Source organism: Somniosus microcephalus, unplaced genomic scaffold (assembly GCF_052327205.1).
Source record: "Somniosus microcephalus isolate GS21.2 unplaced genomic scaffold, FLI_Smic_1.0 unresolved_chr4, whole genome shotgun sequence".
In the NCBI taxonomy this organism is placed as follows: domain Eukaryota; kingdom Metazoa; phylum Chordata; class Chondrichthyes; order Squaliformes; family Somniosidae; genus Somniosus; species Somniosus microcephalus.
Window position 1 is genome coordinate 49,818,126 of NW_028225182.1, and position 18,881 is coordinate 49,837,006.

The 18,881-nt window shown below is 49.5% G+C and overlaps 2 protein-coding genes and 1 long non-coding RNA gene across 4 annotated transcripts in view; 2 read left to right on the forward strand and 1 right to left on the reverse strand.

Moving 5' to 3' along the window:
* Positions 1-18,881, forward strand: part of LOC147091062 (uncharacterized) — a 261,651-nt gene that overhangs the window by 94,151 nt on the left and 148,619 nt on the right. The window lies entirely within an intron of this gene.
* The window catches only part of LOC147091063 (uncharacterized), a 167,891-nt gene that overhangs the window by 4,895 nt on the left and 144,115 nt on the right, over positions 1-18,881 (forward strand). The window lies entirely within an intron of this gene.
* Positions 1,301-16,462, reverse strand: LOC147091064 (transcription factor HES-1-like). Its single transcript, XM_085977532.1, has 4 exons — positions 16,376-16,462; positions 7,578-7,673; positions 4,841-4,928; positions 1,301-3,011 (listed from the first exon to the last, which is right to left on the reverse strand). The coding sequence occupies exons 1-4, from the start codon at positions 16,460-16,462 to the stop codon at positions 2,470-2,472; spliced, it is 813 nt and encodes a 270-aa protein (XP_085833658.1). The 3' UTR covers positions 1,301-2,469.

Genomic DNA, 18,881 nt, shown 5'->3' on the forward strand with positions numbered 1-18,881 from the left:
CTTTTTTTGATATATTAATGACTTAGACTTGGGTGTACAGGGCACAATTTCAAAATTTGCAGTTGACACAAAACTGAGAAGTACAGTGGACGGTGAGGAGGCTAGTGATAGACTTCAAGAAGACATAGACAGGCTGGTGGAATGGGCGGACACGTGGCCAATGAAATTTAACGCAGAAAAGTGCGAAGTGATACATTTTGGTAGGAAGAACGAGGAGAGGCAATATAAACTAAAGGGTACAATCCTAAAGGGGGTGCATGAACAGAGAGACCTGGGGGTATATTGCACAAATCATTGAAGGTGGCAGGGCAGGTTGAGAAAGCTTATGGGATCCTGGGCTTCATAAATAGAGGCACAGAGAACAAAAGCAAGAAAGTTATGATGAACCTTTATAAAACACTGGTTCGACCTCAACTGGAGTATTGTGTCCAATTCTGGGCACCGCACTTCAGGAAGGATGTGAAATCCTTGGAGAGGGTGCAGGAAAGATTTACGAGAATGATTCCAGGGCTGAGGGACTTCAGTTACGTGGATAGTCTGGAGAAACTGGGGTTGTTCTCCTTAGAGCAGAGAAGGTTGAGAGCAGATTTGATAGAGGTGTTCAAAATCATGAGGGGTCCGGACAGAGTAGATAGAGAGAAACTGTTCCCATTGGTGGAAGGGTTGAGAACCAGAGGACACAGATTCAAGGTGATTGGCAGAAGAACCACAGGCGACACGAGGAAAAACTTTTTTACGCAGCGAGTGGTTCGGATCTGGAATGCACTGCCTGAAAGGGCGGTGGAGGCAGATTCAATCGCGGCTTTCAAAAGGGAATTGGAGAAGTACCTGAAGGAAATCAATTTGCAGGGCTACGGGGAAAGGGCAGGGGAGTGGGACTAGCTGAAGTGTTCTTGCGGAGAGCTGGCACGGGCTGAATGGCCTCCTGTGCTGTAACCATTCTATGATTCCAATGGAACACCGTTGCAGCTTCTTGTGGTCGTGAATGGCGCTGTATAAATGCAAGTCTTTTATTCTTTCTTGCTATCCCCCCGGCCCCCTTGTTCCCGCTGGCGTGTGATACGTGGATGCCAACTGTTCTCCAGTCCCTCGCCCAAGTGCCCACTTTCCATGTTAGCTTGGAAGGTTGGCTATCAGCCAGCTGTTGATCCAAGCGAAGCATCACAACCAAAAACCTGATCCTGACCACAAATGCACATACCTCTTTGTTCACTTTCCGTAGCCCGGGGGCTGCTGAGACCAAGAGTGGCTTCTACTGTCCCGCCCCCCCCACCCCCTCACATGGATCAGCTAACTCAACACAGGCCACCATCAAATCTGAGACCTTCAATAGCTCTGGTACGTACTGTATTTATTGACTCGATTCATTAAAGAGGAGCCTGGACTTAGCAGCCCAAAGTTACTGCGCTCTGACACTATCCAGAGGATGATAGTCTTGAATTCTGTTGCTCTTCGATCTAGATCCCCAGCCCTGTGAGATGTCGGAAAGTTAACAAAAAAATAGCATTTTTGGATGAAGTACAAAATGTTGAATATTCAAAATATTTTCCATTCTTGCCCTGTCAGTACCACGTATCTGAAGTCTTCTGCAATAGTGTATTCCTAAAAATAAAAATTCCAGTGCTATGCCAGGAAGTGAGTGAGGGGTGCGGGAGTCTCGCAGAAGGAAATAAATTCCTTTTTTTTAAATGGGCAAATGCACCATGTGTTCTGCTACTGAGCCACAGGCCAGGAAACTCCCACGTTCAGTCCCTCGTTGGCTCTGGGTTAGCTGCTCTCTGCGATGGAGAGGCTGGAATTGATTTGACTGCCCCTTGGCTGGGGAATGTTCCTGTTCCTGGACATTGGGGGAGAGCGGGAACCGGTTGGGAGTGTATGAGCCCCGACAACAACAACGTGCATTTATATAGCGCCTTTAACATTGTAAAACGTCCTAAGGCGCTTCACAGGAGCGTTATCGAACAATATTTGACACAGAGTCACATACGTAGAGATTAAGACAGGTGACCAAAAGCTCGATCACAGGTAGGTTTTAAGACGCGTCTTAAGAACGTAGCGTAAGAAATAGGAGCAGGAGTAGGCCATTCGGCCCCTCAAACCTGCTGCGCCATTCAATATGATCATGGCTGATCTACCTCAACTCCACCTTCTTAAAGGAGAGAGAGGCGAAGAGGTTTAGGGAGGGAATTCCAGAGCTTAGCAGCTGAAGACACGGCCACCAATGGTGAAGCGAAGAAACTCGGGGATGGACAAGAGGCCAGAGTTGGAGAAGCAAACTCCTGCTCACACTTCCCTTCTATAGTCATACAAGAAGAATGGCCAATCGCGTGAAGTAGCTGAGCCCTCTAGCTCTGTGGAGACATATCCCAGCAAGAGTTTGTGCCTTCAGGAGAGGAGGGGTAGAGAAGGAGATGTCAGGATTGGGAATTGGTTAGGATTGGGAACCTCTTGTGATCAAGTATCCATAATTCACCAGGGTCTCCAGACAGAGTCTTTCCCCTCAGGGTAACCGACGCCCAAGGACACCAACGAGTTCCTTAACGAGGGTGAAAGACTTGCCGCAGGTGCGATACCGGGTCCCGGCCGCACTTGGCCTGGTTCAGCAAAGGCCGCATTGGGACCGAGGAGTGTGAACTGCCCGCTGGGAAGAGACAGCAGCTGTAACCCTCGGTCGACGGTCTTAGCAGCGACGGCCATGGCGGTTCCGGGGGACGCGGGATCCATTGGCGGGGGGGCTGCGGCTTTGACCAGATGCGGGGCGGGCCAGGGCAGAGAAGCAGAGGGTGCCGGGATTTGGAAGGGTAGAGTGGCAGCGATGGCCGGGAGGCTGGGCGGGCCCGACGGAACGCAGCCGATTTCAGATGTGCAGCTGGCCAGGTGGTTGAGAAGCCGGCGGCGAACGTCTGCATCAATACCGTCGCACACAGAGAGGAACCCGGTTACTTCGTTGGTGCACTGGGAAAACCCAGCCTGGAACTTCCGTAGGGTGACGGGATCGGTGTCGAGGGCAGCTGTAAATAGAGGAAACAGGAGTTGGTGATGAAGTATTGTAGATCAGGAGTGCCCAGTTACATAGAATTCACAGCACAGAAACAGGCCATTTGGTCTAACTGGTCCGTGCTGGTGTTTATGCTGCACATGAGCCTCCTCCCACCCATCTTCATCTCACCCTATCAGCACATCCTTCTATTCCTCTCTCCCTCATGTGTTTATCCAACTTCCCCTTGAATGCATCTATATTACAAGGATCAGGTGGGAGACCCTGATGAAGAGGCTTGAGTTCCACCATCATTCTGCATTATAACATCATTGAGATTAGCTCCGCCCGCTCTTGTTTAGTAACGTCTTTGCTCGATGTGATGCTGAGCTATGCAGGGGTTGGGGGGGGTGGTGCTAGGTTAAATCCTGGTTTGTGCAGAATTCATTGATCTGAATCGGGATAGCAACGGGGTGGGGGGGGCTACAATTGTTCTTGGCTCTCCTAGTGACCACTGGGAGTGCTTGACAGGACAGTGTGAAGGAACTTTACTGTCTAACTAACTGCCCTGTGAGTGTTTGATGGGACAGTGTAGAGGGAGCTTTACTCTGTATCTAACCCGTGCTGTACCTGCCCTGGGAGTGTTTGATGGGACAGTGTAGAGGGAGCTTTACTCTGTATCTAACCCGTGCTGTACCTGCCCTGGGAGTGTTTGATGGGACAGTGTAGAGGGAGCTTTACTCTGTATCTAACCCGTGCTGTACCTGCCCCGGGAGTGTGTGATGGGACAGTGTAGAGGGAGCTTTACTCTGTATCTAACCCGTGCTGTACCTGCCCCGGGAGTGTTTGATGGGACAGTGTAGAGGGAGCTTTACTCTGTATCTAACCCATGCTGTACCTGCCCTGGGAGTGTTTGATGGGACAGTGTAGAGGGAGCTTTACTCTGTATCTAACCCGTGCTGTACCTGCCTTGGGAGTGTTTGATGGGACAGTGTAGAGGGAGCTTTACTCTGTATCTAACCCGTGCTGTACCTGCCCTGGGAGTGTTTGATGGGACAGTGTAGAGGGAGCTTTACTCTGTATCTAACCCATGCTGTACCTGCCCTGGGAGTGTTTGATGGGACAGTGTAGAGGGAGCTTTACTCTGTATCTAACCCCGTGCTGTACCTGCCCCGGGAGTGTGTGATGGGACAGTGTAGAGGGAGCTTTACTCTGTATCTAACCCGTGCTGTACCTGCCCCGGGAGTGTGTGATGGGACAGTGTAGAGGGAGCTTTACTCTGTATCTAACCCGTGCTGTACCTGCCCCGGGAGTGTTTGATGGGACAGTGTAGAGGGAGCTTTACTCTGTATCTAACCCATGCTGTACCTGCCCTGGGAGTGTTTGATGGGACAGTGTAGAGGGAGCTTTACTCTGTATCTAACCCGTGCTGTACCTGCCTTGGGAGTGTTTGATGGGACAGTGTAGAGGGAGCTTTACTCTGTATCTAACCCGTGCTGTACCTGCCCTGGGAGTGTTTGATGGGACAGTGTAGAAGGAGCTTTACTCTGTATCTAACCCGTGCTGTACCTGCCCTGGGAGTGTTTGATGGGACAGTGTAGAGGGAGCTTTACTCTGTATCTAACCCATGCTCCACCTGCCCTGGGAGTGTTTGATGGGACAGTGTAGAGGGAGCTTTACTCTGTATCTAACCCATGCTCCACCTGCCCTGGGAGTATCTGGTCTGACCTGATCAGGCTTGTTATGGTTGACGCGGTCACTGTGTATCTGAAACTGGAAACTGTTTCCGCCCCGATTACCAATATTCTTCAGTTTGAAGAGCACATAATAAAAGATATTTCATCCAGAACATTTGAGACTCACCTGTAACCTGGCTGCACTGCCGGGTCCTCAGGTATTTAACTGTCTTTTCCAGAATATCCGCCTTTTCCCACCTGGAGTGACTCGAACTCTGAAAAGTTTATTGCAGCTTCAGTCTCGAGAGGAGAATCTCCACCTTTTTGTTTGTGAGCTTTATCCGAAGCCACAGTTTTTCTGGCGGATCCTCCTGGGCAGAGCTCCCCTTGCACCTGAGGGGGTGACTCCCCGTGTAGGGAAACTAGGGATTCCAACAGCACCCACCCCACCCCACCCCAGACTGTCCGAGCTCCCTCGTTCTCCACTGCCCTGCGACACTACAAAACCAAACATAACCTCGAAACACACTAAAGCAAAGTCACGCGGTCAGTTTGCTTTTTAAAAAAAAACATATTTTGCACCAACTGGTGATGATTCAGTGGGTAAATTCACCAAGTGGTTTGTTACGGAGCTGTACAGGCAAGTATCAGGATTCAGCCCCAGTCTCTGCTGCATTATCTGACCTTACTTTGGGAATTACAATTTGCCCCGATTGGGAAATGTGGGGGTGGGGGCAGTTCATGTTGATTGTTATACAGTGACGACCCCCGCTGCCCCATTCCCCTCCTTACTGGAGAGTGCAAGTATGTGGCCATCGAGTCAGAGCCGGGTCGGGCTCAGCCTTGGTACCCTCCATGCCACCATTTGCCATCGAGGACCTCCAGTAATGAAGATATGTTTGCGGTGAGGTACCACTTTCCAGGAAATAAGAGGGGCAAAGAGAGGGTATGAGAATAGATTGGCAGCTAACATAAAAGGGGATCCAAAAGTCTTCTATAGGCATATAAATAGTAAATGGGTAGTAAGAGGAGGGGTGGGGCCGATTAGGGACCAAAATGGAGGCTGAGGCCATGGCTGAGGTACTAAATGAGTACTTTGTATCTGTCTTTACCAAGGAAGAAGATGCTGCCAAAGTCATTGTGAAAGAAGAGGTAGTTGAGATACTGGATGGGATAAAAATTGATAGAGGAGGTACTAGAAAGGCTGGCCGTACTTAAAGTATAGGTCACCAGGACCGGATGGGATGCATCCTCGGATGCCGAGGGAAGTAAAGGTGGAAATTGCGGAGCTACTGGCCATAATCTTCCAATCCTCCTTGGATACGGGGGTGGTGCCAGAGGACTGGAGAATTGCAAATGTTACACCCTTGTTCAACAAAGGGTGTAAGGATAAACCCAGCAACTACAGGCCAGTCAGTTTAACCTCAGTAGTGGGGAAGCTTTTAGAAACTATAATCCGGGACAAAATTAACAGTCACTTGGACAAGTGTGAATTAATTAAGGAACGCCAGCACGGATTTGTTAAAGGCAAATCGTGTTTAACCAACTTGATTTGAGTTTTTTGATGAGGTAACATAGATGGTTGATGTGGCGTATATGGACTTCCAAATGGCGTTTGATAAAGTGCCACATAATAGGCTTGCCAGCAAAGTTGCAGCCCATGGAATAAAAGGGACAGTGGCAGCATGGATACGTAATTGGCTAAGGGACAGGAAACAGAGAGTAGTGGTGAACGGTTGTTTTTCGGACTGTGCTGTTCCCCAGGGGTCGGTACTAGGACCACAGCTTTCCTTGATATATAGTAATGATTGGACTTGGGTGTACAGGGCACAATTTGCAGATGACACAAAACTTGAAAGTATAGTGAACAGTGAGGAGGATAGTGATGGACTTCAAGAGGACATAGACAGGCTGGTGGAATGGGTGGACACTTGGCCAATGAAATTTAACGCAGAAAAGTGCGAAGTGATATATTTTGGTAGGAAGAACGAGGAGGGGCAATATAAACTAAAGGGTACAATCCTAAAGTGGGTGCATGAACAGAGAGACCTGGGGGTATGTGTGCACAAATCGCTGAAGGTGGCAGGGCAGGTTGAGAAAGTGGTTAAAAAAGCGTACGGGATCCTGGGCTTCATGAATAGAGGCACAGAGTACAAAAGCAAGGAAGTTATGATGAACCTTTATAAAACACTGGTTCGTCCTCAACTGGAGTATTGTGTCCAATTCTGGGCACCGCACTTTAGGAAGGATGTGAAGGCCTTAGAGAGGGTGCAGAAAAGATTTACAAGAATGTTTCCAGGGATGAGAGACTTCAGTTACGTGGATAGTCTGGAGAAACTGGGGTTGTTCTCCTTGGAGCAGAGAAGTTTGAGAGGAGATTTGATAGAGGTGTTCAAAATCATGAGGGTTCTGGACAGAGTAGAGAGAGAGAAACTGTTCCCGCTGGCGGAAGGGTCGAGAACCAGAGGACACAGATTTAAGGTGATTGGCAGAAGAACCAAAGGCCACATGAGGAAAAACTTCTTTACACAGCGAGTGGTTAGGATCTGGAATGCGCTGCCTGAAAGGGTGGTGGAGGCAGACTCAATCGTGGCTTTCAAAAGGGAATTGGATAAGTACCTGAAGGAAATAAAATGTACAGGGCTACGGGGAAAGTGCGGGGGAGCGGGACTAGCTGAAGTGCTCTTGCAGAGAGCCGGCACGGGCTCGACGGGCCGAATGCCCACCTCCTGTGCTGTAACCATTCTATGGTTCAGAAGAAGGCGGCGGGAGATTTACATCAAGGAAGACATACGCTGGGCAGATCTCCACATGTTAAGATGCACTTTGAGAAGGAACGTAATAAAGGGTGTAGATGTTACGACAGACTTCAAGTCGGACAAACGCGTGATGGGGGCGGCGCAGGGAGGGGAAGAGCTACTTACATCTTTTTTAAGGGCATCCAAAATGAGCAGCTTCAGGTGGCTGAGACTCTCGTTGATACGAGCCCGTCGACGCTTTTCCATAATTGGCTTCAATGCCTGCAAGAAGGAGGTGAAGGATTAACCATTTCAGTAGCAATAAATCACCCGTGGCCTTGCCCAGAGTCAGTAGATGAATAGATATACATCTACAGTATTGTTTTATTTATTTACAAGTTGGCAGCAGCGTAGGGAGAGACTTTTCGGAAACCTGCTCCACACCGCCGCCTGGTGGCCAGAGACTGCAGTTGTATTGTGACAGCTGGTGGGGCAAAACTGCACGGGGAATGTTGACATAGTAATTTGCAATGGGAATCGTTGATGGATATGGCTGACCAAAAATCGTGACCCTAGGAATTAATGCTGCACAAGATGTTTTACTAATATATAGATTGAGTTACCAGCAACAACTTGCCTTTATACAGCGCCTTTAACATTGTAAAACGTTCCAAGGCGCTTCACTGGAGCGTAGACAAAATTTGAGAACCGAGCCACTTAAGAAGATATCAGGACAGGTGACCAAAAGCTTGGTCAAAGAAGTCGGTTTTAAGGAACGTCTTAAAGGAGGAGAGAGAGGTGGAGAGATTGAAGGAGGGAATTCCAGAGCACAGATTAAATGGAGTGCACGTAAACGGAGTGTTTCATTTGGGAATTTGGAAAGCGTGGGAATTTGGAGAAGGGGGGAAGGAGTTGCTGCTTTTTGCCTACACTATTTGCAGTGCTTTGTGTTACAGGTAGATATTTTATTTCATTACCCATAACTTAATCTCGATCAATTAAGTAGTCAAGAAACTAAACTGTAAACTAAGTTACTTAAATACACATTTAATTAAATAGAACAAGGTCATAAAGGGATGGCAGTGCAGGTGGTGTGCCTCAACTGCAGCATGTGGGAGTTTGTGGAGAGCATTGTGATCCCGGACAACCGCGTTTGCAGTAAGTGCCTGCATCTTGAGGAACTTCAGCTCAGAGCTGTTGAGCTGGAGTCTGAGGTGCAGACATTGCGGGGCATCACGGAGGGGGAGAGTTACCTGGACACTTTGATCCAGGAGGCAGTCACACCCCTTAGGTTAGGTAGTGGTACAGGTCTGGTTAGTGGTCAGGGACAGGAGGGTGTGACTGCAACTCAGGCAGGTAAGGGGACCCCAGGTGCAGTGCTGGAGGAGCCTCAGCCATTGCCCTTGTCCAACAGGTACGAGGTTCTTGCTGCCTGTGTGGATGAGGGAAAAGCCTACAGGATGGATGAGCAAGCTGACCACGGCACCATGGTGCAGGAGGCCATTCAAGTGGGGGAGTGAAAGGGAATGTAGTTGTGGTAGGGGACAGTATAGTCAGAGGGATAGATACTGTTCTCTGCAGCCGCAAGTTTCGAAGGTTGTGTTGCCTGCGCGGTGTCAGGGTTAAAGACATCTCCTCATGGCTGGAGAAGAACTTGGAGTGGGAAGGGGAGGATCCAGTTGTCGTGGTCCATGTAGGAACCAACAACATAGGCAGAACTAGGAATGAGGTTCTGTTGAGAGGGTTTGAGGAGTTGAGGTTCAAATTAAAAAGCAGAACCTCAAAAGTAATAATCTCTGGCTTGTTAACTGAGCCACGTGCCAATTGACATAGGGATAAGCAGATTAGAAGGTTAAATGCGTGGCTCAGAGTGGTGAGGGAGGCAGGGGTTTGAGTTCATGGGGCACTGGCACCAGTACTGGGGAAAGAGGGAGCTGTTCCGTTGGGACGGGCTCCACTTAAACCGGGCTGGAACCAGTGTCCTGGCGAACCGAATAACTAGGGCAGTAGACAGGGCTTTAAACTAATGAAGGGGGTCGGTGGGAGGATTCAGGAAAGAGTAAATTTAAAAGCAACATTAGAAATGTCAAGGCTCCAGAGCAGAGCAGAGTTTTGGGTAGAAATAAACAGAGTGGGTCAGGAAGGGACAGAGAGAGTAACAAAGGTAATAGGGCATCAGTGACTAAAGTATCATCAGGGAAAATACAAAAAATCAAAGCCAAAGGCACTATATCTGTGCACGAAGCATTCGCCACAAAATAGATGAATTAATAGCAGAGATAGAAATTAATAGGTTTAATTAATCTAATAGCCATTACAGAGATGTGGGTGCAAAGTGACCAAGGTTGGGAACTAAATATTCGAAGATATTTAACTCTTAGAAGAGATAGGCAAAATGGAAAAGGAGGAGGGGTAGCCCTGATAATAAAGGGTGGGATAAAGACAGTGGAGAGGAAGGAACTTAGCTCCGAAAATCAAGACGTAGAATCAGTCAGGGTGGAGCTAAGAAACAGCAAGGGGCAGGAAACATTGGTGGGAGTTGTTTATAGGCCCCCAAACAATAGTTGTAATGTAGGGCAGAGTATAAATCAGGAATTTAGAGGCGCATGTAACAAGGGTAATACAGTAATCATGGGGGACTTTAATCTAGACTGGGCAAACCAAATTTGCAGTAATAGTGTGGAGGACGAATTCATGGAATGTATACAAGATAGTTTTCTAGATTAGTATGTTGAGAAACCAACTAGGGAACAGGCTAGTTTAGATCAAGTATTGTGCAACGAGAAAGGGTTCATTAATAACCTTGTGGTAAAACGGCATTTAGGGAAGAGTGACCATAATATGATAGAATTTTATATTAAGTTTGAAAGTGATTTAGTTAAATCCGAAACTAGGGTCACAAATCTAAACAAAGCAAACTACGTAGGTATGAGGGGCGAGCTGGCTAAGGTAGATTGGGAAACTACATTAAAAGATACGATAGCAAAATACTGCGGATGCTGGAAATCCGAAATAACAACAGGAAACGCTGGAAAAACTCCGCAAGCCAGGCAGTATCGGTGGAGAGAGAAACCGAGTCAACGTTTCAGGTCGATGACCTTTCGTCAGAACTGGAAAAAAGCAGGAAATGGAAAGCAGGATTGGGGGCAGGGAAAAGGGGGAGGGGATGAAGGAACAAAAGGTAAGGTCAGTGCTAGGATAGAAAGCAGGAGAGATTGAGAGACATTGAGAGATATTCAAGGTGAGAGGAGGTGGTAATGGGGCAGGTTAAGGAACAAAGGATGGCTCTAGGTGGGGTGTGAATTGCGCTGGCAGAACGAAGGACAGCTGAAGGGAGGGAAGGAAAATAAAGTGTGGATAAAAAGAAGAAAATATATATATGTGATAGGGGCCGTCCACCACTTCAACAGTTTCCCGGCCCCAACCGCTTCCTTTTCACCATGGACGTCCAATCCCTCTACACCTCCATCCCCCACCAGGATGGCTTGAGGGCGCTCCGCTTCTTCCTTGAACAGAGGCCCAACCAGTCCCCATCCACCACCACCCTCCTCCGCCTGGCTGAACTTGTTCTCACATTGAACAACTTCTCCTTTGACTCCACTCATTTCCTCCAAATCAAAGGTGTTGCTATGGGAACCCGCATGGGTCCTAGCTATGCCTGCCTGTTCATGGGATATGTGGAACATTCTTTGTTCCAGTCCTACTCGGGTCCCCTCCCTCACCTCTTTTTCCGGTACATTGATGACTGTATCGGTGCCGTTTCCTGCTCTCGCCCTGAACTAGAAAATTTCATTCACTTTGCTTCCAATTTCCACCCTTTCCCTCACCTTCACGTGGTCCATCTCCGACTCTTCCCTTCCCTTCCTCGACTTCTCCGTCTCCATCTCTGGGGATAGGTTATCGACTAACATCCACTACAAGCCCACTGACTCCCACAGCTACCTGGACTACACTTCCTCCCACCCCGCCTCCTGTAAGGACTCTATTCCATTCTCCCAGTTTCTCCGTCTCCGCCGCATCTGCTCCGACGATGCCACCTTCCACACCAGTGCTTCCGACATGTCTTCCTTTTTCCTCAACCGAGGATTCCACTCTACTGTGGTTGACACGGCCCTCGACTGTGTCCGTTCTATCTCCCGTACTTCTGCCCTTACCCCTGCCCCTCCCTCCCGGAACCACAATAGGGTTCCCCTTTTCCTCACTCTTCATCCCACCAGCCTCCACATTCAACGGATCATCTTCCGCCACCTCCAGCGTGATCCCACCACCAAACACATCTTCCCCTCACCTCCCCTTTCAGCATTCCGAAGGGACCGTTCCCTCCGCGACACCCTGGTCCACTCCTCTATCACCCCCAGCACCCCTTCCCCATCGCCCGGCACCTTCCCGTGCAAGTGCAGGAGATGCAACACCTGCCCTTATACCTCCCCCCTTCCCACTATCCAGGGCCCCAAACACCCCTTCCAGGTGAAACAGCGATTTACTTGTACTTCTTGCAATTTAGTATACTGTATTCGCTGCTCACGATGCGGTCTCCTCTACATTGGGGAGACCAAACGCAGATTGGGTGACCGCTTTGTGGAACACCTCTGTTCAGTCCGTAAGGATGACCCCGAGCTTCCGGTCGCCTGTCACTTTAATTCACCGCCCCATTCCCACTCAGACCTCGCCGTCCTCGGCCTCTTGCATTGTTCCACGGAAGCTCAGCGTAAGCTCGAGGAACAGCACCTCATCTTCCGATTAGGCACTTTACAGCCCTCTGGAAGAGTTCAACAATTTCAGATCATAACCTCGGCCCCTATCACATATATATTTTCTTTTTTGTATCCACACTTTATTTCCCCCCCCTCCCTCAGCTGTCCGTCATTCTGCCAGCGCAACTCACACCCCATCTAGAGCCATCCTTTGTTCCTTAACCTGTCCCATTACCACCTCCTCTCACCTTAAATATCTCTTAATGTCTCTTAATCTCTCCTGCTTTCTATCCTATCACTGACCTTCCCTTTTGTTCTTTCATCCCCTCCCCCTTTTCCCTGCCCCCATACTTGCTTTCCATTTCCTGCTTTTTTCCAGTTCTGACGAAAGGTCATCGACCTGAAACGTTAATTCTGTTTCTCTCTCCACCGATGCTGCCCTGGCCTGCTGAGGTTTTCCAGCGTTTCCTGTTGTTATTTAAAAGGTATGGTGGTAGACAAACAATGGCTAGCATTTAAAGAATTAATACATAATTTACGACAAATATACATTCCTTTAAGGTACAAAAACCCCACAGGAAAAGTGGTCCAACCGTGGCTAACAAGAGAAGTTAAAGATAGTATTAGATCAAAGGAAGAGCCTTATAATGTTGCCAATAAGAGCAGTAACCCTGAGGATTGGGAGGATTTTAGAATTCAGCAAAAGAGGACCAAGAAATTGATAAAGAAAGGGAAAATAGAATATGAGAGTAAACTAGCGAGAGACATAAAAACAGACTGTAAAAGCTTCTATAGGTATGTAAAAAGGAAAAGATTCGCGAAAGTAAATGTGGGTCCCTTACAGGCTGAGACAGGAGAAATTATAATGGGGAATAAGGAAATGGCAGAGAAATTAAACAAATATTTTGTGTCTGTCTTCACGGAAGAAGACGCCAAAAGCTTCCCGGAAATAGTGGGGAACCGAGGGTCTAGCGAGAATGAGGAACTGAAAGAAATTAGTATTAGTAAAAAAAATAGCACTGGAGAAATTAATGGGACTGAAGCCGAAAAATCCCCTGGACCTGATGGCCTACATCCTCGGGTTTTGAAAGAGGTGGCTATAGAGATAGTGAATGCTTTGATTGTCATCTTCCAAAATTCCATTGATTCTGTAACGGTTCTCGCGGATTGGAAGGTAGCAAATGTAACCGCACTATTTAAGAAATGAGGGAGAGAGAAAATGGGAAACTACAGACCAGTTAGCCTGACATCAGTAGATGGGGAAATGCTAGAATAAGGACGTGGTAACAGGGCACTCAGAAAATAATAACAGGGTTAGGCAGAGTCAACACGGATTTATGAAAGGGAAATCGTGTTTGACAAATCTGTTCGAGTTTTTTGAGGTTGTAACTAGCAGAATTAGATATGGGGGGACCAGTGGATGTGGTGTATTTGGATTTTCAGAAGGCATTTGATAAGGTGCCACACAAGAGGTTATTAAACAAAATTAGGGCTCATGGGATTGGGGGTAATATATTAGCATGGATTGAGGATTGGTTAACGGACAGAAAACAGAGAGAAGGAATAAACAGGTCATTTTCGGGTTGGCAGGGTGTAACTAGTGGGGTACCGCAAGAATCAGTTATCAGCTATTCACAATCTATATCAATGATTTGGATGAGGGGACCAAATGTAATATATCCAAGTTTGCTGATGATACAAAGCTGGGTGGGAATGTAAGTTGTGAGGAGGATGCAAAGAGGCTTCAAGGGGATATAGACAGGCCAAGTGAGAGGGCAAGAACATGGCAAATGGAATATAATGTGGTGAAATGTGAAGTTATCCACTTTGGTAGGAAAAATAGAAAAGCAGAGTATTTTTTAAACGGTGAGAGATTGGGAAATGTTGGTGTTCAGAGGGACCTGGGTGTCCTTGTACACGAATCACTGAAAGTTAACATGCAGGTACAGCAAGCAATTAGGAAAGCAAATGGTATGTTGACCTTTATTACAAGAGGATTTGAGTATAAGAGTAAAGACATCTTACTGCAATTATATCGGGCCCTGGTGAGACCACACCTGGAGTATTGTGGACAGTTTTGGTCTCCTTACCTAAGGAAGGATATACTTGCCATAGAGGGAGTGCAACAAAGGTTCACCAGACTGGTTCCTGGGATGGGGGGATTGTCCTATGAGGAGAGATTGAGTAGACTAGGCCTATATTCTCTGGAGTTTAGAAGAATGAGAGGTGATCTCATTGAAACATACAAAATTCTTACATGGCTTGACAGGGTAGATGCAGGGAGGATGTTTCCCCTGGCTGGGGAGTCTAGAACCAGGGGTCACAGTCTCAGGATGAGGAGTCGGCCATTTTGGACTGAGATGAGGAGGAATTTCTTCACTCAGAGGGTGGTGAATCTCTGGAATTCTCTACCCCAGAGGGCTGTGGAGGCTCAGTCGTTGGGTATATTCAACAGAATCACAATCACAGAAACCCCACAGTGCAGATAGAGGCCATTTCGGCCCATCGAGCCTGCACCGACACATATCCCACCCGATCCCCGTAACCCCTACACCAACACATGTCCCACCCTATCCCCACGTATTTAATCCCCCTAACACTAAGGGTCAATTTATCATGGCCAATCAACCTAACCGCACATCTTTGGACTGTGGGAGGAAACCGGAGCACCCGGAGGAAACCCACGCAAACACGGGGAGAATGTGCAAACTCCACACAGACAGTCACCCGAGGCCGGATTCGAACCTGGGTCCCTGGCGCTGTGAGGCAACAGTGCTAACCACTATGCCACCGATAGATTTTTGAATATTTAGTGAATCAAGGGATATGGGATAGTGCAGAAAAGTGGAGATGAGGTAGAAGTTCAGCCATAATCTTATCTAATGGTGGAGCAGGCTTGAAGGACCAAATGGCCGACACCTGCTCCTATTTCTTAGGTTCTTATGTTGGAGCAGCTGAAGGCACGGCCGTCAATTGTGGAGGGAAGCGCAGGAACTGGAAGTAAAACAAATGAAACTGCATTAAAAATATTCCCCCCCCCCCCCCCCCCCAGTTTCCCCTCTCTTCTGAAAACGTTGACCCATTGCGCAGAATGAGTGTTTATAACCTTCCTGTACCCTATCCTCCTGGTCGTTCCTTATCTGTGGTTATGGCCAGTGAGTGTCAGCTGGCGGCGTATCGGAGCCAAGCCTGGCCCTGCACTCACCCGCACCTTCCAGTAGCGGGTCACTGGTTTTTGATCGGGAGCGGGGGTCCTGGCCGATTGCTCCCCTCCCCAATCCAGCCATGTCAAGCCCAGTTCCAGTTCTGATGTTGCCTCTCAAGCTTAGATCACCAAACTCATTTCGCACAGGAGTTTGAACCCGGGGCTCCCTTGGTCTTTACAGCTTGTTGATTTGCCGAGCTATTAGAGATGCCCCTTTTCTTCACCTTAAACACCAGATCCAGGCTGACACACCCGGTGCAGTACAGAGGGAGCGCCGCAGTGTCGGAGGAGCAGTACTGAGGGAGTGCCGCACTGTCGGAGGGGCAGTACTGAGGGAGCGCTGCACTGTCGGAGGGGCAGTACTGAGGGAGCGCCGCACTGTTGGAGGGGCAGTACTGAGGGAGCGCCGCACTGTTGGAGGGGCAGTACTGAGGGAGCGCCGCACTGTCGGAGGGGCAGTACTGAGGGAGCGCCGCACTGTCGGAGGTGCCGTCTTTCGGATAAGACGTTAAACCGAGGTCCGTCTGCCCCCTCGGGTGGACGTAAACAATCCCACGGCCACTATTTTTCGAAGAAGAGCAGGGGAGTCCTGGGCCAATATTTGTCCCTGAAACAGCATCCGATGATCCGTTCACTGAAGCCAAGCATTTTGTCACAGTGGGAGAGGTAGATGGCTGTGGGGCTGCCTGGAAGAGGCCAGTTTGTGAGCAACAGTGACACATGCCCAGACGCAGGCCGCTCAACACCGAGACACGGGCTACCCGGCGCCGAGACCAGGATTAATCAGCAGTGGGGGGGAGTCACAAGCAACGTATAAAATAGAAACAAATATGGACAAACAAATTATTGCAACTCTCTCCGCACGCCCCCCCCCCATAAAATTCATTAAAAACAAATTGACAATTTCAGGAGAGAAAAAAGGGCAAAAGAGAAAGTGTTCGAGAAGTGGTGAGAGAGAAAAGGCAAAGGAGAGAATGGGGTGAAATAGGAAAGAAGAGGAAATAAAATCGGAGAATGTAGCAAGGAGGGAGAAAGGTGGCTGAGCTGGTTAAAGGAGCGCACTGGGTATATTGGACAACACTCACTCTGCGATTTCCAGCAGCTTTCATTTTCTCCGAAGGCTTGTTGGGAGATTCTTCCACGGGATTTCGTTTGGAGACACGATCCAACATATTGAGGCTCAGCCCCCCCCACCCCCCCACTGAAGTGCGGGTGTTTTACTTGGGAGCCGTTCCCTGGGTTTTGTTGCGAAGCCCGAATCAGTACCCGCCGCGGCGAGCTCTCTGGTGAATCCTGCTCTTATTCTGTGTCTTCACCTTTAAGAACCAGGACAGTTCCAATTCTCCTCCCGACGCATCCAATCGCAGGGCAGGTGAAAGGCCAGACAAACCACAAAACCCACATTTCTTTATCCGATTTGACAATGGTTTTGCCCGGCGGGAGAGCATGTTTGTCGACGGGACTGATTTGAATGAGTGAGGATATTGACCCGACCCCAGGGGAAAGGGGCCGCTTTGATGCCGTTGATTGACAGTGGCTAAGCGCTCCCTGTGTGAGCCCCGGCTTCTTGGAGATCAGTGCACTTAACCACTTAAGAGTGTCCTGAAACATTCCCAGTGAGTGCTGACTGATGCCGGGGCTGTGAGTTACACAAGAACAAAAGAATTAGGAGCAGGAGTCGGCCGTTCGGCCCCACGAGCCTGTTCTGCCATTCAATAAGGTCATGGCTGATCTTCAACCACAACACCACTTTCCTGCACTATCCCCATCTCCCTCGATTCCCCTAGAGTCCAAAAATCTTTCGATCTCAGCCTTGAATGTACTCAACGACTCAGCCTCCACAGTCCTCTGGGGTAGAGAATTCCAAAGATTCACCGCCCTCTGAGTGAAGAAATTTCTCCTCATCTCAGTCCTAAATGTGTTAAACTCTCCCACCCGCTAACCAAAGAAAAAGAAACAGAGGGGCCTGATTTAACAGGTTAATGGGAGACTGTCGGAACCGGCTCAAGGGGCTGAATGGCCCATCACCACACTCGGGTTATTCCCTCCGTGCAGTGGGAGGTTCCGCAAGGGAACATAATCTTAAAAATCCCAAAAAAATGAATAAAAAGATAAAGAAAGAACTTGGATTTCTACAACGCTGTTCACGACCAACAGACGTCCCAAAGCACTACAGCCAATGAAGTACTTTTTGAAGTGTAGTCACTGTTGCAATGTAGAAAACGCGGCAGCAAATTTGCACACAGCAAGCTCCCACAAGTAGCAATGTGATAATGACCAGATCATCTGTTTTCGTGATACTGGTTGAGGGATAAATATTGGCCCAGGACACGGGAGAATTCCCCTGCTCTTTTTCGAAATAGTGGCCATGGTATATTTTACATCCACCTGAGAGGGCAGACGGGGCCTCAGTTTAAAGTCTCATCCGAAAGACGGCACCTCCGACAGTGCTGCGTTCCCTCAGTACTGCCCCTCCGACAGTGCAGCGCTCCCTCAGTACTGCCCCTCTGACAGTGCGGTGTTCCCTCAGTACTGCCCCTCCGACAGTGCGGCGCTCCCTCAGTACTGCCCCTCTGACAGTGCAGCGCTCCCTCAGTACTGCCCCTCTGACAGTGCAGCGCTCCCTCAGTACTGCCCCTCTGACAGTGCGGCGTTCCCTCAGTACTGACCCTCCGACAGTGTGGGGCTCCCTCAGTACTGTCCCTCCGACAATGCGGTGCTCCCTCAGTACTGACCCTCCGACAATGAGGTGCTCCCTCAGTACTGCCCCTCTGACAATGCGGTGCTCCCTCAGTACTGCCCCTCTGACAGTGCGGCGCTCCCTCAGTACTGCCCCTCCGACAGTGCAGCGCTCCCTCAGTACTGCCCCTCTGACAGTGCAGCGCTCCCTCAGTACTGCCCCTCTGACAGTGCGGCGTTCCCTCAGTACTGACCCTCCGACAGTGTGGGGCTCCCTCAGTACTGTCCCTCCGACAATGCGGTGCTCCCTCAGTACTGCCCCTCTGACAGTGCGGCGCTCCCTCAGTACTGCCCCTCCGACAGTGCGGCGCTCCCTCAGTACTGCCCCTCTGACAGTGCGGCGCTCCCTCAGTACTGCCCCTCTGACAGTGCGGCGCTCCCTCAGTACTGCCCCTCTGACAGTGCGGCGCTCCCTCAGTACTGCCCCTCTGACAGTGCGGCGCTCCCTCAGTACTGACCCTCCGACAGTGCAGCGCTCCCTCAGTACTGCCCCTCTGACAGTGCAGCGCTCCCTCAGTACTGCCCCTCTGACAGTGCGGCGCTCCCTCAGTACTGCCCCTCCAACAGTGCGGCGCTCCCTCAGTACTGCCCCTCCGACAGTGCGGCGCTCCCTCAGTACTGACCCTCCGACAGTGCAGCGCTCCCTCAGTACTGACCCTCCGACAGTGCGGCACTCCCTCAGTACTGCCCTCCGACAGTGCAGCGCTCCCTCAGTACTGCCCCTCCGACAGTGCGGCGCTCCCTCAGTACTGCCCTCCGACAGTGCAGCGCTCCCTCAGTACTGCCCTCCGACAGTGCGGCGCTCCCTCAGTACTGACCCTCCGACAGTGCAGCGCTCCCTCAGTACTGCCC

What these genes read in the sequence shown, in the direction of transcription:
- LOC147091064 (XM_085977532.1), bottom strand. Translation starts at nt 16,462, where the DNA reads ATGTTGGATCGTGTCTCCAAACGAAATCCCGTGGAAGAATCTCCCAAC. An exon ending in TGGATGCCCTTAAAAAAGAT is followed by an intron (nt 4,929 to 7,577) that starts GTAAGTAGCTCT and finishes TAAACTTTTCAG; the next exon opens with AGTTCGAGTCACTCCAGGTG. An exon ending in GCAGTGCAGCCAGGTTACAG is followed by an intron (nt 3,012 to 4,840) that starts GTGAGTCTCAAA and finishes CTCTATTTACAG; the next exon opens with CTGCCCTCGACACCGATCCC.